This window comes from Microcaecilia unicolor, chromosome 1 (assembly GCF_901765095.1).
Source record: "Microcaecilia unicolor chromosome 1, aMicUni1.1, whole genome shotgun sequence".
NCBI classification, from domain to species: domain Eukaryota; kingdom Metazoa; phylum Chordata; class Amphibia; order Gymnophiona; family Siphonopidae; genus Microcaecilia; species Microcaecilia unicolor.
Window position 1 is genome coordinate 704,685,253 of NC_044031.1, and position 27,746 is coordinate 704,712,998.

Below are 27,746 nucleotides of genomic sequence, written 5' to 3' on the forward strand. Positions count from 1 at the left end.
TTAAATCTCAACAAAAAAAAAAAGGATACTTTTGAGCAGATAAGGTTAGTTCCAAGGAAATTTACTTTTAGGTAAAATCAACTTGGTTTAAAAAAAATGATGTACACCATGCTAAGCTTTTCAGCACCCCCTTCCCCCCCCCCCCCCCAAAAAAAAAAAAAAGTGATTTAAGGTCAACATAGTTTTTTCAAGTCTAGTCCAAGAAGTATTTGGAAGTGATAGATATCTGAAATTTATGGAACATTCAGAAATATCAGCAATTGTTGAGCAGAGAAATTCTTTCAATTTAAGCAGCTTTAATTACAACAACTTGAAAGAGAAGTGATGGCAGATTTCAAACAGATCTACACCTAATGCCAAGTCAATTCCAAACAGCTTTCGTCATCCTTTTGAAAAAATTACTTACTTGCTGTTCTCAAATTCTTCTACAAATTGAGTATCTGGTTTCTCAAAAACAGGATCTACAATTGAGTTTCCATTGGGTCTAAGCTAAACATTTAGGTTTTATGGTCTCTAAGGAAGAATTCTTAAGAAATTCCTTTGCTGGAGAGGCCAAAGCTAATCAGTGTGGTTTTCATGCCCAATGGTCCTCAGTGTCTTGAATCACATATATTTCAAACTTTACAGTTTAAAAGTCATTCGTGTTTCTATTAAATCCCACTATTGAACTAAATACAATTTATGATCAAATATGAAATGATCAACTCCAACTGTGTAGCTGAAATCATGAAATTAAACTATTGGTCCAGTGGTTAAAAAATAAAAAGAAGAAGAAATAGTACACAGATTCTTACTTAACAAAATGAGTTTTGGTAGGTTTTGTTTTTCAACTCATAGGTCTAGATCAGGGGTTCTCAACCCCTCAGGACACACCTAGCCAATTAGGGTTTCAGCATACCCACAATGAATATGCTTGAGATAAATTTGCATACAAAGGAGGCAGTGCATGTAAATCTCATGCATATTCATCGTGGATAGCCTGAAAACCTGACTGGCTACGTGTGTCCCAAGGACCGGGTTGAGAACCTCTGGTCTAGATAATGATTACAGAAAGAGCAGTCCAGCAGTTAGAACACCAAGCTGACAAGAAAGGAAGCTCTGCTAAAATCCCGCTGCTGCTCCTTGAGATCTTGGGCAAATGAGAAGAAGCCCATAGGAACTGAATAGGCTTTTTCTCATTTACCAAGCAGGAATCGGTAGTGCAGCTTTCCAAAAGAAACCCTAAACCTCCATTGCCCCAGGTACTAACTTAGGAGTCCTTTTACCAAGGTGCACTAATAGATTTAGAGTACGCTAATAAATTAGTGTGCATTAAGTGCCATGCAGCCCATAGGTATACAATGGGTTGCGCAGCATTTAGGGTTCTTTTACTAAGCTGCGGGAAAAAGGGGCCCTGCGGTAGCGGCAGGGGCCATTTTCTCATGCACTAGGACCCTTTTTACCACAGCTGGTAGAAAGCCCCCCCCCCCCCCCAAAAAAAATGACCATGCGGTGTAACTAGGTAGCGTGCAGCAATGCCCGATTACTGCTGGGTTAGTGCCACGCTATAAACAAATTTTTCCAGCACGCCAGTGGAGGCGTGGCCTAGTGGTTAGGGTGGTGGACTTTGGTCCTGGGGAACTGAGGAACTGAGTTCAATTCCCGGCACAGGCAGCTCCTTGTGACTCTGGGCAAGTCACTTAACCCTCCATTGCCCCATGTAAGCCGCATTGAGCCTGCCATGAGTGGGAAAGCGCGGGATACAAATGTAACAAAAAAAAATGCCATGCGCTCAATCCGGAACTACCACCAGCAGCCATTGGACTTACCGACGCTTTGTAAAGCGCCCCCCCCCCCCCAATGTGCTTTAAATCCATTAGCACACCTTAGTAAAACAACCCCTTAAAATTCTAAGCCCTCTGGGGACAAGCAAATATCTTCTCTACCTAAATGTAACTTGCCTTGAGCAATTACTGAAAAAAGAAGTGAGCCAAATCTGAATAAATACATGCAGTGCCCTGTAAAAGACTTCACATCCTTGTAAATTTGCCCCATTCTGTAGTCCATTAAATACAACTGAAGATGCATTAAATAAATATTTAAAAAGTGATTAAAAAGAAGAAACCAAAACCATCTGGTATGAAGTGAAGGAGTATGAAGTCAAACAGGACAAATTAGGCATTAGGAAGTACATTTAAGAGAAGGATTAAAACAAAGTGGGTACTGAACAGGTGGATAAGGAGTTAAGAATTAAAAGCAGCCTCAAAAAAGTGGGCTTATAGCCCGGCACATCATAATTTTTTTCTTCAGCAGTGGCTTCCTTCTTGACTTACAGTCTCATATAGGCCACGCTTGTGCAGTAATCTTAGAAAAACTGCTTAACAGTCAGCATTTTTCCTGGTCTCAGCCAAAGTAGTTTGATTTGATATACTGCATTACACCACCATAAGGCACCAAAGAGGTTTACAGTACATTTCACAATAACATGAATTATCTGTAGTTGTTTTGAAGTAATCTAAGGCCTCACGGTGATTTTTTTTTTTTTTTTAACACACTGCACACCACGATTCTGGCCCCAAGTGATGTTCAAACCATTGAAATTTTAATAACCTTCCCCTAATCTATACACTTGAATAACTCTCAGTTCTTTTAGAAGTTCCACATTTGTCGCCTTTAGACTTTTGCTGCAAATTCATTGCATATAACAGAAACAGCTTCAGATTTCATTCAGGAGCATTTGAAACAGCTCAAGGTAAACTATATTTAATGTACATGCCTTTGCTGCAGTTTTTGGAAATTAAGTTAATTTTTAGATTTGATATGACAAAAGCATTTGAAGACTTATGGACTCAAGACTGAAAAGGCGATTCTATAAGCTGGTGCCACAACAGCACGTGTATGTTACAGAATATTAACATTATATTGCCCAAATCCCGCCCTTAATACACCCCGAATACACCCCCTTGTGTTTTAAACACACTTTTGACGGACTTCATAGAAGAACGTCTAAAAATTGGTTTTGAAAATATCGATTTGGACGTTTTTGTGAGAAACATGTCCAAATGCTGCTTTATGCCACTTTTAGATCTTTTTCTCTTTTGAAAATGAGCTCCATAATGGCTTAAGCGGGCCTAGAAGCAGATACAGAACTGGTGATAAGCCTGCACCATTGTGGCGCCTATTGTCACCAATTTATAGAACTGCCCCCTTTGTTTTTTATTCTTACTTTTTGAATATTTCTTTAATTGTTCTTTCACATTGTATGGCGTACTGACGTTCCTACTTCAATGCATTCTGAATTATAGCTTTTCAAACAGCACAGTGTGAAGACTTTTACAAAACACTGAAGATATGTATTTCTATAAATTTGAAAATTGTGAGGTACATTTGCAGCAGGGGGATGTCTATATAATATAAAGTTAAATTCAGTAGTAATATATAAATGTAGCTGACCTATCTATATATATAGATCTTTATACAGATATCTTATCCATATAAAGTTATACCCACTATTTGTATGGCAATGCTTATAAATTTAACTTAGATGAGCAGTGAATTCAGTCACTGTTTTGATGAATAGGGACTGAATAATATCACTATTAGTTTAAGGACTTTAAAAGTACACTAAGCAGTTAGGGTCTGAATAAAAACAGTAAATTACAGTGGTGTGCAATTCTAGAATGAGCAATGTATAATGAATACAGACAAACAGGACAAAATACGAGATCTGGGATTTTCATTTATTATGAGTAATAAATAGAAATAAAACAAAAACAAAGAAAATAAGATGATACATTTTTTATGAACTTTCAAAGGTAACCCTTCTTCTTCAGATCAGAAATTCAGAAAATGAAGGGTTACCTTCGAAAGCTCATCAAAAAATGTATCATCTTATTTTCTTTCCTTTGTTTTATTTCTATTTATTACCTTTAAAAGTGGACTAGCATGACTACCACACCACTTTACCCATTTATTATGAGAAATGATTAAAAACATGTATATTAACATTTATATTAAAAGAAAATAAAGAGTTAAGATTAAAAAGCAGCTTCAAAAAGGTGGACTTTAAGTCTGGATTTGAACAGGACCAGAGGGAAGGCCTAATACAATTGTGGCCCTTCCCTATCTGCCTTGCAGAAAATGAACCCCTTCTGCAGTTTTCCTTGGGATAACTCCTCCTGGCTCTGGAATTGAGGTTCTGGAACCTGAGCCAGTTAAAGCAGGGATGGCTTGCAGCAACACTATTACAGACTTTTGAATACCACTGTACTCTGCTGGCATGACAGTGCAAACTAATTCATGCAATATCTGCAAACCATGTTAATAGGTGGGAAATGGGCGTGAACTGTGCACTGGCATTAGTGCATAAAACTAGTGTGCACTATGCCAGTGTAGTATAGCGATATGCAGAATTTGCAAAGGTGTTGATACAAGCCTTCCCCACTTTAAATGGCACAAGTCTCAGAAAACTGACTCTAGATCCTGAAGAAGTGAGCCCAAGGAAAACTGCAGAATCCTATAGACGCAAGGAGGCCATTTCTTGCAGTAGCGAGGCAGCTAGGGCAGGGCCACAGTTACCACTCCAAATATCGGACCTTACTATGTGCTGTCATCAATAGCATTCACAGTCAGTAAGTACATCTGAACTATCTGCACCTATCGCATGATAAAGTTTGGGATTATGCTGGGGATGCCCTTGGCAATTAACACACAGGTTTTGTACTTACTGTATGTTAAATGCAATAAATGCATAACTTCATTCTGCGCCCAGTCCACCCGATATGCCACCCAATTTTATGGCCGAGACGGGTGCATTACCTGGGCCAGAAAACTGAAAGCAAAACAGTTATATAGTCAGCATCCTGAAAAAGAAAACTGTAAACCGCTTAGGTCTCGGCAGTATAAAAATACTGATAATAATATAATAATTTTCATTTGTTAAGAAAAGTACACAGCAGACTTTACACTTGACTAGATTAAACCCAGAAGTAAAATAATAATAAAAAAATAATCATTACACATTAAGTTGCAACTTACCTCTATACCTGAAGCAGAAGTAATTTTTTTTTCTGAAATCTTTTTTGTTCCAGAGTCAGGTAATGCAAATATACGGTTTTGTAACTGTAATGTAGACGTCAATGTTTTCACATCATTTTTACTCTGAGGAGGAACTGTGGGCATTTTCAGTACCAGACTATCTGTTTCATCACACAGATGTCCACCATTAGAATTAGTTTGTTTATAAAATTGCAAAGAGTGAAAGCTACTGCAATTTTCAGTTTCTTTAGCTGCAGTTTGCAATTTTCCAAGCGTTTGGAGTGTAGATTGCTTCTTAGAAGACAACAGCTTGTATTCTGGACACAATGGTTTCTGAAGGCCAACTTGAGAGGGTCTAAGCAAGTGTTCTGTTGATTTTCCTAAATTTCTGCTGAACTCATCCAAGTAATATGAGCTACCCTGAAGACCAAAAGGCAATGCACTGTCAACACTTCTGGCTCTTTTACGATCCTCTGGGTCAATTCTGTTTCTTCTAGCTGACCTACCTCTTCTCTGCATGGTAAGTGTTGTATCAAATTTTTCTATTAACTGGTCTACTCCAGGAATTGACCCAGTGTCAATATCACGACCAGTCCCTGGCATAAACGGAATATACCTTCTGTTTTCATGTCTGTTTACATTGTCAGCATAAAGAGCATCCTCTTGATCATCCAAAAGCAGTTTATACAAGGAATGCGCAGTGGTTGGAGTTGCCGATGACGAGGATGAACGGCGTGATCTCGATCCATCAAGTACTGGTCCAGCTGAGTCCTGTCTCCGAAAAGGAAGCACATCTGGTCTTGCCTTCTTAGGTTCTGGATGGGTAGTAGGACTATTAAATAAAGATCCTCCACTAGATGAAAATGACTCTGAAGTAGGCAAGTCACTTGGACTGCTAGAAGTACTTTTATGCTCAGGAAATTGTTTGATTGGATCATTTGATACTAAAGATGAACACACTTGAGCCTCTTTCACATTTGAATTGATCAACTCCATAGATTTAGTGTATATTTGAGGAGATGCCACATTGCTCAAGGAGTTCCACGGCTTTTTTTCACGATCTTCACTTTTAATAAATGTAGGCTCGTAACATATGGAAGACTGGTAAGAATCCATGCTTAAGCTATTCTTTTCAGGATTATAAGGCTGCAAAAGCTCTGGATGCCTTTGAAAATTTAATAAATTAGAATTTTTTAGCGGTCCTTCTTTGCATTTGGAAATACCATTCTCTATGTCATTGCGTTTTGAAGTTTTCAATAATTGTGCATATGGATTTTCTGGATTAATCTGTAGATTGCTATGTTCTCTTCCCAGATTTTGATAACCTGAGTTAGAGAATGATCTGTTTACTTCCTGAGATGTAGCCTGCTGCTTACTTGCAGATGAAGATGTATTTGACAGACAGCCTTCCTTATTATTTAATACTATATATGGATGTCCATCAATTCCTTGCACTCTAATACTGACACCATATGATCCCTCTTTCTGGTTTGGAATATTTCTTGACTTTATTGTCTTCTCATTAGTTGTTCCACGGTGAATTCCATAGTCTTGTGGCACATAGCGGAATCTATCAAAATATGATTCCATAATTCTATCTGCTCTTCAGCTATAAAACAAAACAGAAATATATGTCATCTTAATTTTATTTTATAAAGCTTTAGTTATTGTCAAGACAGTGGGGGAGAGGGGTTCATTATCATAACTTGGATTCAAGCATATATATGTTTGAAACAAATGCCAATTTAAAAATTGACATGTTCACTGAACATATTCAATTCACACGTTAATAAAAGCATAGCCAGCATTATTTTACGTTATCGCAACACAGCAGTTCTCAAGCTTTTCAATGGTGTGAACAGGTCAATTATGCCAACAAATGAAAGAATAAAATTAAGAGGCCATTTTATTAAGCTGCGGTAAGTACTAACGCATGCTTACTGCAGCAAATAAATGCCTCACCACTGGGCATGCTGAGGTGGAGAGTGGAGTCTTCTGTGCTAATCGGTTAGCGCAGCTACATTGCAGCACGCTAACTGATTAGCGCGTGAGCCCTTACTACCTACCTAATGGGTAGGGGCTCAAGTACTATTGGCCACACGCTAATGCGAAAATTAGTGCATTGCCATTAATCAGGGTAATAGGAAAATTGGCCATTTTCCCTCTGTGGTAAAAATGACCATAGTGCATGGGAATGACCTGCACAAGGACATGCTAAGGTTACGTTTTACCACAGTTTGGAAAAAGGGCCCCCTAAAATTGCTTCTCTTCACTAAGACACTGTGAAAAACTGGAAAGTGGTACAAATTCTATTGTACATGGCAAAAATTGCTGAATTATTTTCTTTCAAGTCCATCTTTGTAGCAGACATTTTGCTAGTGGTCTGGATGGAACATTTTCCATTTCTCCTTCCGTTACATAGCTTCCCACTATTCCAGAACCTGTGGGATGTTCAAAAGCAATCAGAGTGGGTGAGATTCTGTCACTGCCACCCAGAGGACTGAAGCCCCAAAACTGGCTTCCAAGTGCACCACAACATCCACCCTGTAGTGCTCAGCACGTCACCACCTTGAAAATAATTGCCGGAGACAGTAATGTAGTCTCCACCCAGGATGTTGCTGTATGCCTCGTAGAATGAGCCCACAAGGCCATGCAAGCAAATAAGCTGACACAATAGTCTCCTTCAGCCATCTAGCAATTGTGGGCTTGGAAACCATGAGGCCAAGCCTCTGTTTACCAAAAAGCAGAAACAGTCTGTCAGATTTGTGAAACTCGTTTATGACTTCCAGGTATCTAAACCACTTAGTTCTGTGCGTCAGTTGAAGCAGATAGTAAATGCAAATAAAGAATAATGAGGACTCTACGCACATTGAGAAGCTACAAGGAACAATACTAAGCCTCTTCATCCTCTCTGCGAAAGGACAGTAGCTCCACAGATTGGTCGAGATGAAATGCTGATATCACTTTCGGAAGAAAAGAAATAACTGTACACAGGGAGAATCCTGCCTCCGAAAAGTGGAGAAAGGGATCCTGACAAGACAGCCTGAAGCTCCGAAACTCTATATGCTGACACAAGAGCCACCAAGAATGCTGTCTTTAGCAAAAGATCTTTCAAGGAGGCCTTCCAGAATGGCTCAAAAGGAGGTGTCTGAAGAGCCTGAAGGACTAAATTAAGGTTTCACTCTGGACATGGTGTACAAAAGGGAGGCCCCGCACGCAGACAGTCCCTGCAAGAATCAAACAATATCCAGGTGAGCCGCAACCTGAACTTTTAGAAAACCCAGCACCAATCCTTTTTTAAGGGCCTACTTGGAGAAATGCTAAGATGTGCGTGATCTGAGAAGAGAAGGGAGAAAAGTCCACGCCGAGAACACCATCCCTCAAGTATTTTCGAGCATGAAGCAAGGTAGCAATGACCGAATCAGAATAATCTTTTCATCTCAACCGAGCCCTTTCAATTGCAAAGCCGTAAATCCATAGGGGCATGGATCTTCCATAAGCACTGAAACTTGCTTCATTTTTCAATTATTTTCTCAAAGAGTTTTAGCTTTTTAAGCAGTTCTTCAACACAAAACCCATGAGCCAACCAATTATGAAGCATTCTCTAAATTCTCATATGGAATATATGATCCAATTGGTTAATAGAACGCATTCAATATAAACCGATGTTATGGCCAAAATTAACTAGATTCAGTTAGTATTTAAATTCTTTTTACTTTTTCCAAAATGCTCACAAAAATAAAAGAGAATTTGCACTTTGGCATCTGAGAAATTTGAAATACGAACTACATGTAAAAATGCCACCGATTACAAAATGTCTTAAAACTGTATACCTTCAAAGTACTGCAACACACAATAATACAAGTTGTATTATACAATTCTTGCTCAATTTTATATATGGCTTTTTATCAAAGCTGCACACAACACAACATATACTCCCACCCAATTATCCTATGCTTTCTGATCTCATTAAATGTTGTTTTCTAAGTTGCACTGGGGTATGTCCCTCAAATAACCTCTAGTAGTGGTTCTGATTCATTTTGTGATCTTCAACACAAACAAAATTGATTCACAAGAAAACCAAACCAGAAGCACAGTACAGTTTTTAATACCAGAAAGTGGGATACATTTCTCATAATACTGAAACAGCTTATATCAATGTTCCTACTGTACTTTCAGTACACTGCAAAAAGAGGAGGGCACACATTTAACCCCCCCCCCCCCCCCCATCTACAATTTTTGTTTTGTTCCCTAGGTAAATCTAAGCTCTACCATTATCTCCACTGATATAATTACTTTACATTTTTCCCAACTAGAAGAGATCAAAAAGTAACATACTTTAAAAATCAAAAAATATATATAAATTTTTTAACAGGGCAAACATTTTCACATTACATTTCTGACCAGCAAAATAAGCAGTAGATTAACTGGCAATCAAATGATATTGGACAATCCAGTAATTGAGGGATCCTATTAAGCTGTGGTAAAAAGTGTCCTTAGTAGACCCTTATATTGGTCTTTCCTGCACGCTAAGGCCATCTTACCACAACCACAAAAATAATACCTTTTTCCTATTATTTTTTATTTCTGACCATGCCCCCCCAATATCACCATTAGAGCGTGGCCGTTTTTGAAAATTACTACAGCAGCACTTACCGCCATTCATTTCGTAGGTGGTAAGGGCTCCCCTGTTATCCATACATTAACCAGTTAACATGCTGTAATGTACGTGCAGAAACGCCCAATCTCCCAAAAAATTACAAAAAAATATATTTAGTGCATGGCTAGCATGCGCATATGGCAAAACTAACACGAATGCTTTAGTGTGTCCCACATTAGGCTATTTTTGCTGTGTCAGCAGTGGCGTAGCCAAGGGTGGGCCCGGGTGGGCACAGGCCCACCCTCTAGCAGCACACCTGTGATGTGGCTGGCAGGGATCCCCAAGCCCCATCAGCCAAAAACTCCCAACAACTGTCCTTCCTGCATACCTTATAAATAAGCAGATCTTCACCTGCGGCAAGCAGCGACTGATACATACTGTTCACACTGGCCCCACAGCCTTCCCTCTGATATATTCCTGCCTATGTGTAAACAGGAAGTTGCATCAGAGGGAAGGCTGTGGAGCCAACATGAGCAGTTGCTGGTCGCTGCTCGTAAATATCTGCTACTTAAAAGGTATGCCGGGGAGGGGGATATTTGAGAGACCATATGGTATGCAGGCGAGAGAAGGAGAGACTAAATCACTTGTGGGACAGGGCAGAGTTCTTCTACACACCCATGTTGGGTCTAGGCCCACCCAAAATTGGGTGTCTGGCTACGCCCCTGTAGTGTCAGGCTCATATTAGCACCTAATGAGCTTAGTAAAAGGGCCCATGAATTAAACTGGCAGTTTCAAGAGTGGCAACCACTCAGTTTACCAGTAGGCCTCAATGTGGAACTGTTCTGAACTGAAGCAAATAGATTCATCTAAGATCAAAGTCTTATACTTCAATACATGGATCTAGCTTCTCAAAACTAGTCAGGCATACCTGATTGAGCCCAGCTGAACAATATGTTTGCATTGCAGATAATACACTGAAGGGACAACATGCAAAAGATTTCATGAAGCCCCCTTCTGACCTACATTAAGGGCTAGATTCTATATATGGCGCCTAAAACATCAACGCTGAAAAAAAAAATGCACTTAGCACTATTCTATACACCTTGCCTAACATTAAGTCACATTGAGTCTGCAAATAGGTGGGAAAGGGAAAATGTGGGATACAAATGCAAGAAATAAATAAATAAATTAGGTGCGGTCTATAGAATATGCATAGTGGCCATCCCACAACTAAATTTAGGCGCAGGCATTTACACCAACTAAAACCTGGTGTAAGTGTCCACGTTTTATTTAGGCGCAGATCGAGCATATTCTATAACAGTGCACGTACATTTTCAGAATGCTCAGAAACCATCCATGCCCCTCCCATAGCCATGCCCCCTTTTGAGATCTGCATAGTGCAATTTACATGCCTCACTTTATAGAATATGCTTAGCGAATTATGCACGTAAATCCTAATTAGTCCCAATTAGTACCGATAATTGCTTAACATCCCATTATGGGCACTGATTGGCTTGTTAATCAATTAAGTTGATCATGCAAATCACCTACGTGTCATTTGCATGTGGAACTTTAGTCACCATTATAGAATCTGGGGGTTAACGTCTTACGAATGTTACATTTTCTATCATCTTTATTTCAAATGCCTTAAATTATTGGGCATTTCTGAACTTCCCTTTAAATATCTTCATTGTAAAGTAAATGAATCAATAGTTTGACCTGGAAAAAATGTTCCCCAAAGGAGTTTCAATCTTGCACTTCTCTAAAAGTCATTATTTTTAGTCCAAAAACCTGTCATCCCTTGTCACATTTTCCGTGCCTCGAAAATTTGTTCCAAACACTTCACAAGTTCTCAGTTATCAACAGCACAAGGGTACTTTTCTTGCCATGCGCCAAATCTACTTCACATTACCAAAATGACAGGGGAAAAAAGGTTTTCTGGCAGATCACAATCCTAGATGGGATTTTTAAGTAAAAAAGAAACCATATGAACTCTACACAGACTAATAGGATGGCGCAAGTGTTTCATGAGTCATTCAAGTGTAAAATTTTATACAGCGTGTCATCCCATCTGACACCTCTCCACATGGAAGCTTATTATGGCCAGGGCTAGAACAGGCTTGTACAACCTTTTTGTAGTGGGGGCCACATTTTATATTTTGTAATATTTGGAGGGCTAAATCATGCACCGTCATATTTTGCCACATGTTACGTGAAATAGTAGTAAAACACGAAAGTACAAAATGTCCCTGCCCCCTGGCCTTCACCCAGTCTCTTTCCCCTCACCTGGTTTCAGTGGCAGAAGAAGCAATGGGATTCCTGTTTCCCCACCGCAACACAGCTCTGAGCTCTCTGCAAGCTTGAATCACATGGTGCCAGAAGTTCAGGCTGGTTTCACGGTTTGAAGGCTCATGAGACTTGAAACTGCAAGACCCATCCAAACTTCCGGTACCACATGGCTCATACTTAGAGAGCCAAGTAATGGTGAGGAAGCACCACAAGAATGACCAAGCTTCTGAAGGCCAGAAAAAAAAAAAAAAAGCACTTGGTGGCCCGGACTCTGGTCCATGGGTCATAGGTTGGACAAGCCTATTCTAGAAGAAACATGAAAAGCTAAGTACCGCTTATAAGAGCGCTTACAAGAGCAAAACAAATTAAAAAGGCAATTCTATAACGGGGCATGTGCAGTTCCATATGCCTTGCACCCGTAAGTGCGGTGCATGCTGTTTTACAAGAACGTGTTAAGTGCTATAGCACATCCATGCAAGGAGGGCGTACACATTAAAGGGCATGGACGTGTCTCCAACTTAACTGGCACGCATCACATGGCGCTAATATGCATGTCAATTTATGCCGGCCTTCGACCTGACAAATAGTCGCACCTAAATTTAAGCACATCCATGCATGTCTACACTAGTGCTGTAACACGGAATTGGAGCACCCAAGTTCTGCTATAGAACAGGCGCTCCCTGCGCTGCGCTGAATGGAGACACCCTGTTACAGAACTGTCCCTTAAGTATAAGCAGAGATGCAAGCTAATTAAAACATTCTGGTTTTCTGAACTAGAATGTCAAGCAGAAGAGACCCCTTCAACCTTCACAGACAAATTCATAATGATGCCCCAAAGATAGCAACCTTATCAGATTTCTGTATAAATAATCCAAATCTTCCATGGTAAGGCATAAAGGACTAGATTCAGTAAATGGTACCCAAATTTGTGCACCAAAAAAAAAAATGAGCACGAGTGCTATTCTATAAACGGCCCTCTGAGTTGGACGCCTTTTATAGAGTAGTGCGTACTGCCAGAATCCACGTCCAATTTTGGGTACGAGGATTTAGACCAACTGAACCCTGGTGTAAGTCTTCACGCCTAAATTGGTGCAGATCTCCCATATTTTGTTATACTCTGCGCATCTGTAGTGAACGCCCCTGATCTGCCCATGGCTATGCCCCTCCCCATCCCATGACCAACTGACTCCTGGTGTAAATCCTCATGCCTAAATTTGGCACGGATCTCCCATATTCTGTAACAGTACGCACATCTATAGTGAATGCCCCTGACCTGCCCATGCCCCTCCCCATGGCCATGCCCCCTTTTCAGTTGAGCGCTGAAAGATTTGCACATGCATCTTTAGCACCAAGCAAGATACACACAAATTCAAATTGTTGCCAATTAGCACCGACTGTTAGTGCCCATGATTGGCACTAATTGGCTCATTATTCGATTAATCTGCATGGACAAATTGTGCAAGTAAATTTGGACGCATGCCCAATTTTAAGCGCATTTATAGGTTATCAATAGAAATCAAACAAAATAAAACATGGAAAAGAAAATAAGATGATACCTTTTTTATTGGACATAACTTAATACATTTCTTGATTAGCTTTCGAAGGTTGCCCTTCTTCCTCAGATCGGAAATAAGCAAATGTGCTAGCTGACAGTAGTATATAAGTGAAAACATTCAAGCATTACTATGACAGTCTGACAGGGTGGGAGGAGGGGGGTGGGTAGGAAGTATGCATGGGGACATCAAAGCATATTATTGATATTCTAACAGGGTGGGTGTGGATAGGTGAGGGGTGGGTGATCAACAGAGACATACAGCTTTATGGTTTATAATGGGCTAGGAACCCCAGATCCTTGTTAAGTCCTTTCTGTTGGGTGTTAAAATATTCAATCATTCTGACTTCAAAGGTCTTACGTTCTTGTATGGTTTTAAAGTTACCTTATAAGGTATCATCTTATTTTCTTTTCCATGTTTTATTTTGTTTGATTTCTATTGATAACCTTAAGAGTGGACTAACACGGCTACCACACTCCTCTACTTAAGATGGAAGATACCACATACAGCCGCATGAAAAAGCAAATGAACAAACTTTTGGAAAAAGAAACAAAAGTGAACAGTCATCTTTACTTTCTGACAATCTGCAAGAAGAATGACATCATTCCCAAAGGACTGAGGATCAAAAATCCTTTGGCTACTACTTACAATTCTGACTATGCAGAGAAACTCTGCAAACGCACTAGTCAGAAACTGAGAAATTAACTTATACATCAACTCTACAAGAAAAAAAGAATAATACAAACCCAAAGGGATGTAACCATGAGGAACATGGAGGAATTACATCCACACCTTGTGAACCAACTTAAAGAGGACCTACATAACATCCAAGGAGAAAAACAATACATTGCTATCCGCAAAAAGGAAATAAAGCTATATTCTCTTCTTCAAAATCAAAGAGAGAGAAACTGCTTATCCTTGAATAGCTACAGCTCTGCAGAACCAACAGCTCCAGACACTTTGGAGACACTTAGATACACATCTGAGGCATGTGAAAATCAGAGCCCAAACAAACCAGGGAATACTGATCACACCTTTACAAATGCAAACCAAATGGGGATAATAAACCTCTCGAACCATCAATTATCACAACATGAGATCTCTGTGCTTTCCAAAGGGCTCTCATTCTGCCCATCGAATAACCTAGATGAAATCCAGCTATATTCAGACCTAGAAGAATTCTTCAGAAAAATGCGTCTTAAAGCACATTTCCACAATAGAGAGACATCAAATGATCCGAAATACAGTCTTAAACAGAAGAACACTTATTTCACCCCACAGGAGGGACAAAACTACAAACTGGATAATTACATAGAAAGTTTCAGACATAGGGTTAAATCACAACTCTCCAACAAACAAAAAAGAATTCTGTACAATCTTACCCCACCAGAAAGAGTGGCCATAAGAACCCTACAAACTAACGAACGCATTATCATCAAACCCGCAGACAAAGGAGGCGCAGTGGTAATTATGGACATACAAAAATACATTGAAGAGGGGCACAGACAGCTCTCAGACAATAAATACTACAGGAAACTAACTGAGGACCCCACACAGGATTACACAAAACAGCTGAAAGACCTTATCAAAACATTTCCTACACAAGCGCAACCTCACCTGTAGAAACTCATACCAAATCAACCTTCCATGGGCACATTTTACATGCTACCCAAGATCCACAAACTGGGAAACCCTGGCAGACCAATCATATCAGGTATTGGCACACTCACGGAAGAAATATCTGGATTCATAGAGGGAATTCTGAAACCTCTCGTACACAAAACTAACAGCTTCATACAAGACACCACAGACTTTCTGAATAAATTGAAAAATATCAAGCAACTACCACCTAACACCCTTCTGGTCATGATGGATGTAGAATCACTATACAGCAACATTCCACATGCGGATGGCATAGCTGCATGTGGAAGACTCCTAAAAAACTCCACACTGGACCATCAATACTCACCAGAAACTATTACAAAATTAATCAAATTCATCTTAACTCACAACTACTTCCACTTTAACAATGATATCTATCTGCAAATAATGGGCACTGCGATGGGCACCAGGACAGCACCCCAATATGCCAACCTTTTTATGGCTGAGCTGGAAGAGACATTTCTGCATACACACCAGACCAAACCTCTAAAATACTACCGGTACATCGATGACATTTTATGATTTGGACGGAGGGTGAAGAAACTCTGAAACAATTTTATTCTGCATTCAATACATACCATCCTACAATCGGATTCAAAATTGACTACTCCCCAGAAAAAGTCAATTTTTTGGACACCACGGTCTCATCAGTGATGGCTGTATACAAACATCTATATACAAGAAACCCACAGACAGATGTAGCTACCTCCACAACTCCAGCTTCCATCCTTCACATACAAAAAGATCCATCATTTACAGCCAAGCCACAAGATACCACCGTATCTGCTCTGACCCAGGGGACAGAGACAGACACCTTAAAACCCTGACTGAATCCTTCAAACAGAAGGGCTACAACCCCAAAATAATCTCCAAGAATATTGCCTCCTCCCTCAAAACACCCAGGGAGAATCTGCTACAGTACAAAAAGAAAAAATCCACAGACAGAATCCCGCTTGTAGTGACATACAATCCAGAGCTGGAAAAACTGAGGAAAATCATAAGAGATCTACAACCTATACTCCAGGAGGATGAATTACTGAAAGAGATATTCCCATCCCCACCAGTACTGGCCTTCCGACAGCCACCCAATTTAAAACACAAGCTAATCAGAAGTAAACTTCCTTCACAGACTGAAAAGGAACAGAAGGGCACACTTCCCTGTAATTTATCCAGTTGCAAACTATGCCAAAATATTTCACAGGACCCCAAAGTCATCCACAAAGGAAAGATATTCAACATAAAGGGATCTTTCACTTGCTCATCTTCCAATGTGGTATATATCATTCAGTGTAAAAAAATGTAACGAAGGATGCTATATTGGAGAAACAGGCCAGATGCTTAAGACAAGATTCAATTTACATAGACATCATATGAACAATACTGGTGCCAGCAGGGTTCCCACGCCTGTTGGTCAACATTTTACAGGACCAGGACACTGTACCAGTGATTTCACAATGAGAATCCTCAAAGGTAACTTTAAAACCATACAAGAACGTAAGACCTTTGAAGTCAGAATGATTGAATATTTTAACACCCAACAGAAAGGACTTAACAAGGATCTGGGGTTCCTAGCCCATTATAAACCATAAAGCTGTATGTCTCTGTTGATCACCTTCCCCTCACCTATCCACACCCACCCTGTTAGAATATCAATGATATGCTTTGATGTCCCCATGCATACTTCCTACCCACCCCCCTCCTCCCACCCTGTCAGACTGTCATAGTAATGCTTGAATGTTTTCACTTATATACACTGTCAGCTAGCACATTTGCTTATTTCCGATCTGAGGAAGAAGGGCAACCTTCGAAAGCTAATCAAGAAATGTATTAAGTTATGTCCAATAAAAAAGGTATCATCTTATTTTCTTTTCCATGTTTTATTTTGTTTGATTTCTATTGATAACCTTAAGAGTGGACTAACACGGCTACCACACTCCTCTACTTAAGCGCATTTATAGAAATTGGGGAAGATGTCAATTCTCTAAATTTAAAGAACTCTGTTACTGATAAGTAAAATGAACACAAAAGAACAAATCATCATCCTGTTAGCCAAAGATACATAAACATTCTAGACACAATCATTATTTAGACAGGAAAGAACAGTTATTTCAAAACGGCAAGCTCAAGCTTAAACAGACCATTCTAGATAGACAAGCTGATATGGAAAAGTTATTTCTTGGTTCCATTATATCACTTTTTGGTTTATTTAGTCTTTCTTCTTTAGTCTAATATTGCTCTTTAAAATATATTTTAGATTTCTTTGGAACATGTTTACAATTTGTCTTATAGAACAACGCATTTCAAATATTTCTTTGCTAAATCCATCCTTCATACTAGAGTATTTTTTTTTAATTACTCCATGTTATATGGGTGTATGAAGTTCAATAAGAGCATCAGTCCAATTTAATAATGCTCGTGTGCAAAGTTTAGGCACCCTGGTCATATTGTATGTTTCACTGCATCTCTAATGTAGAACTTGGAACAGCCTCTACATGGTGCAAAGTTAAAAATGACATCTTTCTGCAATTTTTAATGCATAGCTTTTACAGGATTCAGAAGAAAACAGTAAATATGGCATAGGCAAATGTCTGGGCCCTTTCAGTTGGCACTTTGTAACACCACCTTTGGCAGAAAAAAAGAAAACTGCTTCCAAATATTTTCTGTGGCCAGATCTTAAAGAATCCTTCTAATTTTGCTTTTGAAAATTTTCTCTCACTTTTCCAGCTCAGAAATATTCTTAACTTTGCATGCATGGCATGCACGAGATATTCCTACAGATTTTCAACAGTATTCAAAGTCTGGCAACTGTGAACATAGTAACATAGTAAATGACGGCAGATAAAGACCTGAATGGTCCATCCAGTCTGCCCAACAGTCAAATTCATTATCAAGTCAAGATTAAATCAACAAGAATGTGATATTATATACTTGATCACAATCTATTTTTGTTGTTTCTGGAACATAGACTGTAGAAGTCTGTCCGGCTCTGTCCTTATGTTCCAACGACTGGAGTTGCCATCAAAGCCCACTCAAGCCTATCCGAATCAGTCTTGTCATTTGTTGGACACAGACAGTAAAAATCTGCCCGGTACCATCCTCACATTCCAAATTGCTATAGTTTCCACAGAAGCTCTCTCCAGCCCATCCTATATGTGGGACTCAGACCGTACAAGCCAGCTTGGCATCGACCTTAGTTGATAGAGCCAGAGTTGCCATCTAAGCACCACTTGGCATGCAAACACATATGCAACCCTTTAAGTTTTGCTTTTTATACCATTTGGCCATGCAAAAACCTTCTTCTTTCTTCTCTTTAAGTCAGGGGTTCTCAACCCAGGCATGCAAATCTGCCTTATGCATATTCATTGTGGATATCATGAAAACCTGACTGGCTAAGTGCGTCCTTAGGACTGGGTTGAGAACCCCTGCTCTAAGTACTTAGTGTTGATTTTTGAGGCATGTTTCAGATTGTCATCTTGCTGAAATATCTAGCCTCTTAAGTTTCATTTTCTTCTCTAACTGTTGGACATTAGTGTAACCTTTTCCTGGTGAGCATCAGAGCGGGTTTCTTAAATAAATTGTAAGTTTGTTTGTGAAGTCGTGAAGTCGGGGCCGGGACCAGTTTGGAGCAGGAAGGCCAACTAGAACATTAATTCACTCACTCAGCATTCTCTTATCTAATAAGTCAGTCCAGGCCAGAAGTTGCAAATCTGTATAAATGGGTTTACTTAATACTTGAATGATGCCGAAAAACAGGGGGCAACTTCAACATTAATTTTGTACATTCGGTAATTGAACTCCTTTTTTTCTAACATTTACCATCTTTAACAGGTTTCCTTGGTAACAGTAAAAGACCTCTACAGTTTTACTCTCTCTGGCCCCCTCCTCCAGCGAAGAGATGTTTGGCAAGTCTCTATTCAGCATTAGGGCTCTCTGAGCCTTTTAGGTACAAAGGAGGAAAGGAGGAAGAGGGTGATATGATACAGACATTCAAATATTTGAAAGGTATTAATCCGCAAACGAACCTTTTCCGGAGATGGGAAGGTGGTAGAACGAGAGGGCATGAATTGAGATTGAAGGGGGGCAGACTCAAGAAGAATGTCAGGAAGTATTTTTTCACGGAGAGGGTGGTGGGATGCTTGGAATGCCCTCCCGCGGGAGGTGGTGGAGATGAAAACTGTAACGGAATTCAAACATGCGTGGGATAAACATAAAGGAATCCTGTGCAGAAGGAAGGGATCCTCAGGAGCTTAGCCTAGAATGGGTGGCAGAGCTGGTGGTTGGGAGGCGGGCTAGTGCTGGGCAGACTTATACGGTCTGTGCCAGAGCCGGTGGTGGGAGGCAGGGATAGTGCTGGGCATACTTATACGGTCTGTGCCAGAGCTGGTGGTGGGAGGCGGGACTGGTAGTTGGGAGGCAGGGATAGTGCTGGGCAGACTTATACGGTCTGTGCCAGAGCTGGTGGTGGGAGGCGGGACTGGTAGTTGGGAGGCGAGGATAGTGCTGGGCAGACTTATACAGTCTGTGCCAGAGCTGGTGGTGGGAGTCGGGGATAGGGCTGGCCAGACTTATACAGTCTGTGCCCTGAAGAGGACAGTACAAATAAAAAAGTAGCACATATGAATTTATCTTCTTGGGCAGACTGGATGGACCGTGCAGGTCTTTTTCTGCCGTTATCTACTATGTTACTATGTAAAGTCCTCGTAACTGGTCTCTTTCCCAATAGCCACACTGCTACTAGAGTTCACTGTCCTGGTGACTTCTCCTGGGACCCATCCTCTGGCCCCCTCCTGTTTCTTCCAGCTTGATCTTCTTACTCTTTCTCTCCTTACTTCCCTGGAGACAGGGTGATGAACTAGTTCCCCATCCCAGCTATCACTGGCTGCAAATGCAACAGCTGTGTGAGCTCTGTTAGATGCACTTCCATCCTACTATCCCCAGGTGCAGAGGCTTTGGTAGCCAGAGACCCTCTTCCTTTAGTAGATGTATTTCTATTAGGGAAGAGCCAAGCCTCTTCCCCTGCAATAGGGGATAGTGAAGCAGGAATAAAAAACACAAGGCTACAGATTCAGGGCTTGGTATTTATAACAGTTTGCTTGCAAAGGGTGTCTCCTCTTACCACTGTTAATCAGAGGCAGGATAGCAGCCCTCTGTTCTAGAAGCTATAAAGGTATTCTCAGTCAAAAGGTCACATACTTAATACTGACTTAGTCACTAGAGGTATCTGCCAAGCAAGTTATTGAAGAACCTGCGTGCCCTCTACACTGGCTTTTGGGATATGTTGATATTTAGTTGAATTCATTCTCTCTTTCATTCACACCATATTTCCAGTACCACTGGTGCCACACAACCCCAAGGCAGAACAAACTCGCTCCCATTCCTAGTAGTAAAATGTTCTTTTCTTTAATGCTGCTCCCTTTTTCCTCCAAACCTATCTTGTGTGAATTTAGCCGAACAGTTCAATTTTCATTTCATCAGCACTTCAAGCTTATCAATATTGTCTTGCATATTTAGACAAGGAATTATGTGATAAGGTCTGACAACTCCTCCATATAGATAGGTCACTGTTGTACGTAGCCTTGGCACTTCATAAAACACCACTGCTATACTTCACATTTGTATTTTATAAAATCTATATTTGCTAATCCAAGTAAATGCCTTCTATTTTTATATATAGATAGATATAGATATGAGTATCTACTGTTTGTGCCATCAATATTACTATTGCATACCAAGTACTACCACACTAACCTCACTGTGGCAGACATAAGGGAATGCCCTGATCAAACACTTGGGAATTTAAAAAGTTACTCAAGAAAAGGGCTTTACCTGCCCAAGCAGATTTTACTTTCATGTCTCAGATGTTCTTCATAAAGTCCTCTACAACTGGTGTGATGTGCCATCAACTGATTTTTCAAAGTCAACCAACCAGACATCACAATCACTGTGACATCACAATCACCAAACAGTCTCTGAGGATGACCCAAGCAGCTGAATAAAGGCAATCTATACAAGACACCAAGAGCAAACAATACACAAAATCGGATGCAGGAAGAGCAGGCATTTAGCTCAAAATGAGTTAGGATTTGTAATTTAAATTTGTACCTGAGGCAAGGGAGGGTTAATGGCTTGCCCAAGGTCACAGGGAGCCTTTGTGAGATTTGAAACCTGGCCTTCCAGCTTCACAGTCCATTGCACCACTAGGCTACTCCTCCACTGTGTTTCCATTGTTAAAAAAACTGCTGTTTAACCAAGGTCATCAACTTCATTGACCTTATCTGTCTTGCAAGTAAAGGGTTGGTTTTCCACTCCACAATTAGGGTAATTTTCTTAACTGCCAGAGCAGCAGCAAACATTCAATGCAAACAAATTCTTTAACCTTCAATATCAACAATCACACTTTCTTATGTATCAAGGACTACTACTACTACTACTATTTAGCATTTCTATAGCGCTACAAGGCGTACGCAGCGCTGCACAAACATAGAAGAAAGACAGTCCCTGCTCAAAGAGCTTACAATCTAATAGACAAAAAATAAATAAAGTAAGCAAATCAAATCAATTAATGTGAACGGGAAGGAAGAGAGGAGGGTAGGTGGAGGCGAGTGGTTACAAGTGGTTACGAGTCAAAAGCAATGTTAAAGAAGTGGGCTTTCAGTCTAGATTTAAAGGTGGCCAAGGATGGGGCAAGACGTAGGGGCTCAGGAAGTTTATTCCAGGCGTAGGGTGCAGCGAGACAGAAGGCGCGAAGTCTGGAGTTGGCAGTAGTGGAGAAGGGAACAGATACATCAAGGAGATGTATAAACGTTGCACCATCACTAAATTTCCTTCTTTAGTACAGAGATCTGCTTGTATGTTATGTCATTTATCATGTGTAATAAGGACATCATTTAACAATAGCAATATAGCAATAGCAAAGGAACTTTATAAAAAGCTTTATAAAATTACATTGTGCTCCAACCTCTAAGAATAAACTGGCCCATTTTCCTATACTAGGCCAGCATGGCAAAATTATGCCTGTTTGCTTTCTGGAACCATTCCCTTAAGAGGAAAGGAAAAAAAAAAAAAAAGATTCAATTCCAAGCTATTTTTGAGGGCTCTTGAAAAGTGTGAGCTGTGAATCACTTGAGACTCTACTATCTGTGGCACATTTGGGGAAGGAGGGAGAGAGAGAGGGGAGGGGAAAAAGACAGAAAAGATTTTAAAGGGCCAATTCCACTATAGGAAACTAGGGTAAAATAATAGATTGAATTAGTCATACATGTGGTTGAAAGCCTAAAGAGTTAAAGACACATTATCTGCTACATAAACATCCTGTCTCCACATCAGCAGCCTGTCAGAATTTGGAACTTCTCAAATTTTTATTTATGATCCCATTTCAACTCTTGAAAGTCACATGACCCAGTGGGCAAGTTGCATGGAGCACAGCTATTGGGTCAACATGGGGAAATGGTGGCAGCAGTAGCAGTCTGTACAGGGATCCGGAAATCAGTCAGCAGTCAAAGGTTAAGGCCCTCTATGCACATTTTCTTTCTAAAAGGAAGAGTGTGCATGAGGGGGTAGAGCTATAAATGTGTACTGAATGCCGCTGCAGAGTGGAGGTCACTGGAGTAAGGAAGGAGCAGCCTTGTTTTTTGCCCTCCCTGCATTAGATTAGAGCTCTTGGAACACCACCAATTGGACTCCCAAAATCCTTGAAAATTTTAAATAAAAAAAAAACAACAACCTGACTTACTTGAACAATACACATTTTACACCAATATGTGATTCCCAGGTCCCTGGGTAAGACCTGAATTAATAGAGTTAAAACTGGCTGCGATGCACCACACAAAGAGATAATAATATTAATATTGTTATAATTTATTATACCTCTGTTGGAGTGGATGAGTAGCTTAATGGTTAGAGAAACAGGCTGAGAACCACAGAAGTCAAGGTTCAAATCCTACCGATTTCTCCTTATGTTATTGGGCAAATCACTTCACCCTCCATTGTTACAGGTACAAATTTATAGGCCTTTTTACCAAACTGATGGCATCTATTCAGTAAATGTGTTGGTGCCATAACATGGCTGAGCCGAGGTTCCACACCTCTTTTTCATACCATTAATCGGGTATAAAAGGAATCCGCTGAGTATGTTGAGAAACTGGCATGTAGGAGACAGTAGATAGGTGTCTCTGATTGGTCCATTGTTTATAGGGCAGGATAGCAAGAGATGAGCTGTGTGGAAACAGTCCTGATTTTGGTGGGCTGAGGCAGAGTATACAAATCAAGTTCATGAATATTCATTGTGGATATCCTGAAAACCTGACTGGCAAGGGGTACTCCAGGACTGGACTTGGGAAACACTGCTGCTGTATAACATATGGTACTTGCATAGCTAAGCAGGTAATTATAGGACAGCTCAAAAGCTTTCCTAAATTCATCCACGTAGTTATGCTGGATCCAGCATTGAATATTGGCTGGACCCATGTTTTAAAAAGTAGAATTCCACAATCCCCTTTCTCAACCCTCCTGACATCATTCATAGTGGGTGAAAGGGGCAGAAGTAAATCTGACTTGCTCCTGGCCCCTAATGGCAGCTTCTTGAAAATGACTGCAGCAAACTCTCACAGCTGCCTCATGGTACTACAATACTACCGCAAGGCTGCTGCAAAAGGTCGAGGCAGCCAGTTTCGGAAAGCTTCTACTATGGGCAGGAGCAAGGGAGGTTCATTCCTGCCCCTGTCACTCCACTGGATCACATAAGTATTGCCATATTGAGACAGACCGACGGTCCTTCCAGCCCAGCATCCTGTTTCCAACAGTGGCCAATCCAGGTTACAAGTACCTGGCAAGATTCCGAAACAGTACAATATATTTTATGCTGCTTATCAAGCAGTGGATTTTCTCCAAGACCATTTTAATAATGATTTATGGACTTTTCTTTTAGGAAGCTATCCAAATGTTTTTTAAACCCCGCTAAGCTAACTGCTTTTACTACATTCTCTGGCAACAAATTCCAGAGTTTAACTACACATTGAATGAAGAAATATTTTCTTGAATTCATTTTAAATTTACTACTTTGCAGCCTAATTGCATGCCCCCTAGTCCTAGTATTTTTGGAAAGAGTAAAAAAGCGACTCACGTCTACCCGTTCCACTCCACTCATTACTTTATAGACATCTATCATATCTCCCTCTCAGCTGCCTTTTCTCCAAGCTGAAGAGCCCTAGCTGCTTTAGCCTTTCCTCATAGGGAAGTCGTCCCATCTCCTTTATCATTTTCGTCACCTTCTCTGTATCTTTTCTAATTCCGCTATATCTTTTTTGAGATGCGGTGACTAGAATTGCACACAGCATTTGAGGTGCAGTTGCACCATCAAGTGATACAAAGGCATTATAACATACTCATTTTTGTTTTTCATTCCTTTCCGAATAACTCCTAACATTTTAATTGCTTTCTTAGCCGCTGCCGCAAACTAAGCTGAGGGTTTCAACGTATCATCAACGATGACACCTAGATCCAGGGGTGTGCTGGTAAATTTTTAACAACAGGCTCTTTCTCCTGACATAGCCAGCTCTGCAGTTGGAAGGGCCAGGGGTGGCCGGGTTGGGGGGGGGGGGAGCAACACTTGCCTCTCTCTCCTCCCTCCCTTCGTGCGGGCACGCTAGGCATACCTTTGCTGGCAACCAATAAATGGACTGCCACCACTCCCAACGTCTTGCTCTAAGCAGCATGATGTAACTTCTCACACATGCTGGAGAAGTCCCAGCCTGCTGCTCAGAGCTGGAAACAAGGAGCTGGGAGCAGCAGCAGACTATTTACTTGGCTGGCAGGGCTCAGCATCCCCACCAGCAAAGTAAAAGAGAATTCAGCAGGGGGCCCAAGCCCACATTTTGGGAGTCAGTTGTTAAAGTAGCCATGGAGGGCCCTACTTTAACAACTGGCTCCCAAAATTCTTAAAAACTTAACAACCGGCTCTTGCGAGACTGTGAGAGCCTGCTCCAGCACACCATTGCCTAGATCCCTTTCCTTGTCAGTGACTCCTAATGTGGAATCTTGCATTATGTAGCTAAAGTTCAGGTTCCTCTTTCCCACATGCGTCACTTTGCACTTGCTCACATTAAATGCCATCTGTCATTCGGATGCCTAGTCTCCCAGTCTCGTAAGGTCCTCTTGTAATTTTTCACAATCCTCTCGCGATTTAACTTTGAATAATTTTGTGTCATCCGCAAATTTAATTACCTGACTAGTTACTTCCATCTCTAAATCATTTATATATATGTAAAAAAGCAGCGGTCCCAGCAAAGACCCCTGGGGATTCCCACTATCTACCCTTCTTCATTCAGAATACTGACCATTTAACCCTACTCTCTGCTTTCTACCTTTTAAATCAGTTTTTAAACCACAATAAAACACTACCTTCTATCCCATGACTCTCCAATTTCCCCTGGAGTCTTTCATGAGGTACTTTGTCAAATGCCTTTTGAAAATCCAGACACACAATATCAACTAGCTCACATTTATCCATGTTTGTTCACCCGTTAAAAAAAATGTAATAGATTGGTGAAGCAAGATGATGGCTTTGTCTCATTAATCCATGCTTTTGAATATGCTCTGTAATTTTGTTCCTTATAATAGTCTATACCATTTTGCCTGTCACTAATGTCAGGCTCACCAGTCTATAATTTCCCGGATCACCTCTGGAACCTTTTTTTTTTTTTTTTTTAATTTGCATTACAATGGCCACCCTCCAGTCTTCCGGTGCCATCCTTGATTTTAAATAAATTGCACATTACTAACAATAGTTCTGCAAGTTAATTTTTCAATTCTATCAGTACTCTGGGATGAATACCATCCGGTCCAGGCAATTTGCTACTCTTCAATTTGTCAAATTGCGCCATTAAATCTTCCAGGTTTATAGAGATTTCATTCAGTTCCTCCGATTCGTCAGCTTCGAACACCATTTCTGGCACCTCTAGCTCTCCCAAATCTTCCTCGGTGAAGACCAAAGCAAAGAATTTATTTAATCTCTCCACTACTGCTTTGTCTTCCCTGAGTACCACTTTTACCCCTCTGTTATCTAGCGGTCCAACTGATTCTTTTGCCGGCTTCTTGCTTTTAATATACCTAAAAAAATTTATACTATGTGTTTTTGCCTCCAACACAATCTTTTTTTCAAAGTCCCTCTTTGCCTTCCTTAGCAGTGCTTTGCATTTCACTTCTCATTCCTTATGCTGTTTCTTCTTATTTTCAGTCAGATCCTTCTTCCATTTTCTGAAGGATTTTTTTTTTTAGCTCTAATAGCTTCCTTCACCTCACTTTTTAACCATGCCAGCTGTCGTTTGGCCTTCCTTCCTTCCTCCTTTTTTAATACATGGAATATATTTGGCCTGGGCTTCCAGGATTGTATATTTCAACAGCACCCACACCTGATATAAATGTTTGACCTTCGCAGCTGCTCCTCTAAGTTTTTTTTTTTTACCATTCTTCTCATTTTATCATAGTCTCCTTTTTAAAAGTTAAATGCTAACATATTGGATTTCCTGTGTGAACTTACTCCAAAGACGGTATCAAGCCTGATCATATTATGATCACTGTTATCAAGCGGCCCCAACAACATTGCCTCTTGCACCAGATCATGCGCTACACTAAGGACTAAGTCTAGAATGTTTCCTCATCTTCTTGGCTCCTCTTCCAGCTGCTCCATAAAACAGTACTTGATTCTGTCAAGGAAGTTTACCTCTCTAGCATGCCTTGATGTTACATTTACCCAATCAATATCGGGGTAATTTAAATCACTCATTATTGTTGTGTTCCCCAGTTTGTTAGCCTCCCTAATTTCTGATAATATTTCTACTTCTGTCTGTTCATCCTGGCCAGGTGGACGGTAGTACACTCCTATCACCAGGGAGGTCAGGTAGGCCTAGGGGGGGATGGGAGGGGTTACTGACCTGTTGGGCAGGGTTATGAGGGGAGTTATACAGAGTCAGGGGAGTTTAGGGGGGGACTTGGAGGGAAATTCTATTTTTTTTTTTTTTTTTAATGTGGGTCCCAGTCGATATTCACCCGGGGTCTGCATAACTGTCATGCAGACCCTTGCTGAATATCTTTCGGGACCCATATAAGCTCTGGCAGCCAGCCCCAAATATTCAGTGCCAGTGCCCAGACATGGCTAATCTAGCCAGCAACAAGCATTTAAATAAACGCTGAACACCGCCAGCCAAATATCAGACAGCCAATTTATAACTTGTGAACACCTACAAATAGAAGCTCTAATTATAAACATATTACAGACAAATTTTTTCATTTCCATTACGCAAATTGTTGTATTCTACTTGGCCATCAATTTTAGATACAGAAGATGAGAGCTGACTGATTTCACTCATTTTAAATACACCAGCATGCTGTGAATAATTTTGTCACAATAAAAAAAAATCATTTTACTGCTGAGGAAATGGGCAACAGAAAATAAAAGACAAACAGCATACACATGCCACTGAGTTTTCCCAAATGTTTTAACATTTCGGGGGGGGGGGGGGGGGGGGGGGGTTGGGGAACCAAAGTGTTCCCATCTGCTCAACTGGGTTTTCTATCTCTATTTATAATTAGTCTCCTGAATCTGACCACTAGGTGGTGTTATTCTGGAA

General features: G+C 40.5%; 1 protein-coding gene across 6 annotated transcripts in view; it reads right to left on the reverse strand.

Annotated features, from left to right (window-relative positions):
* CGNL1 (cingulin like 1) overlaps positions 1-27,746 on the reverse strand; it is a 229,473-nt gene that overhangs the window by 161,755 nt on the left and 39,972 nt on the right. For 5 of the 6 annotated variants that reach the window (XM_030188928.1, XM_030188953.1, XM_030188921.1 and 2 more), the window contains exon 2: positions 5,017-6,625. In XM_030188928.1, the coding sequence (XP_030044788.1) occupies positions 5,017-6,606 (1,590 nt within the window). In that variant the 5' untranslated portion in view covers positions 6,607-6,625. Of the gene's footprint in view, positions 1-5,016; positions 6,626-24,773; positions 24,785-27,746 lie in introns of those variants that run through there. The other variant, XM_030188945.1, reaches the window with a different exon arrangement.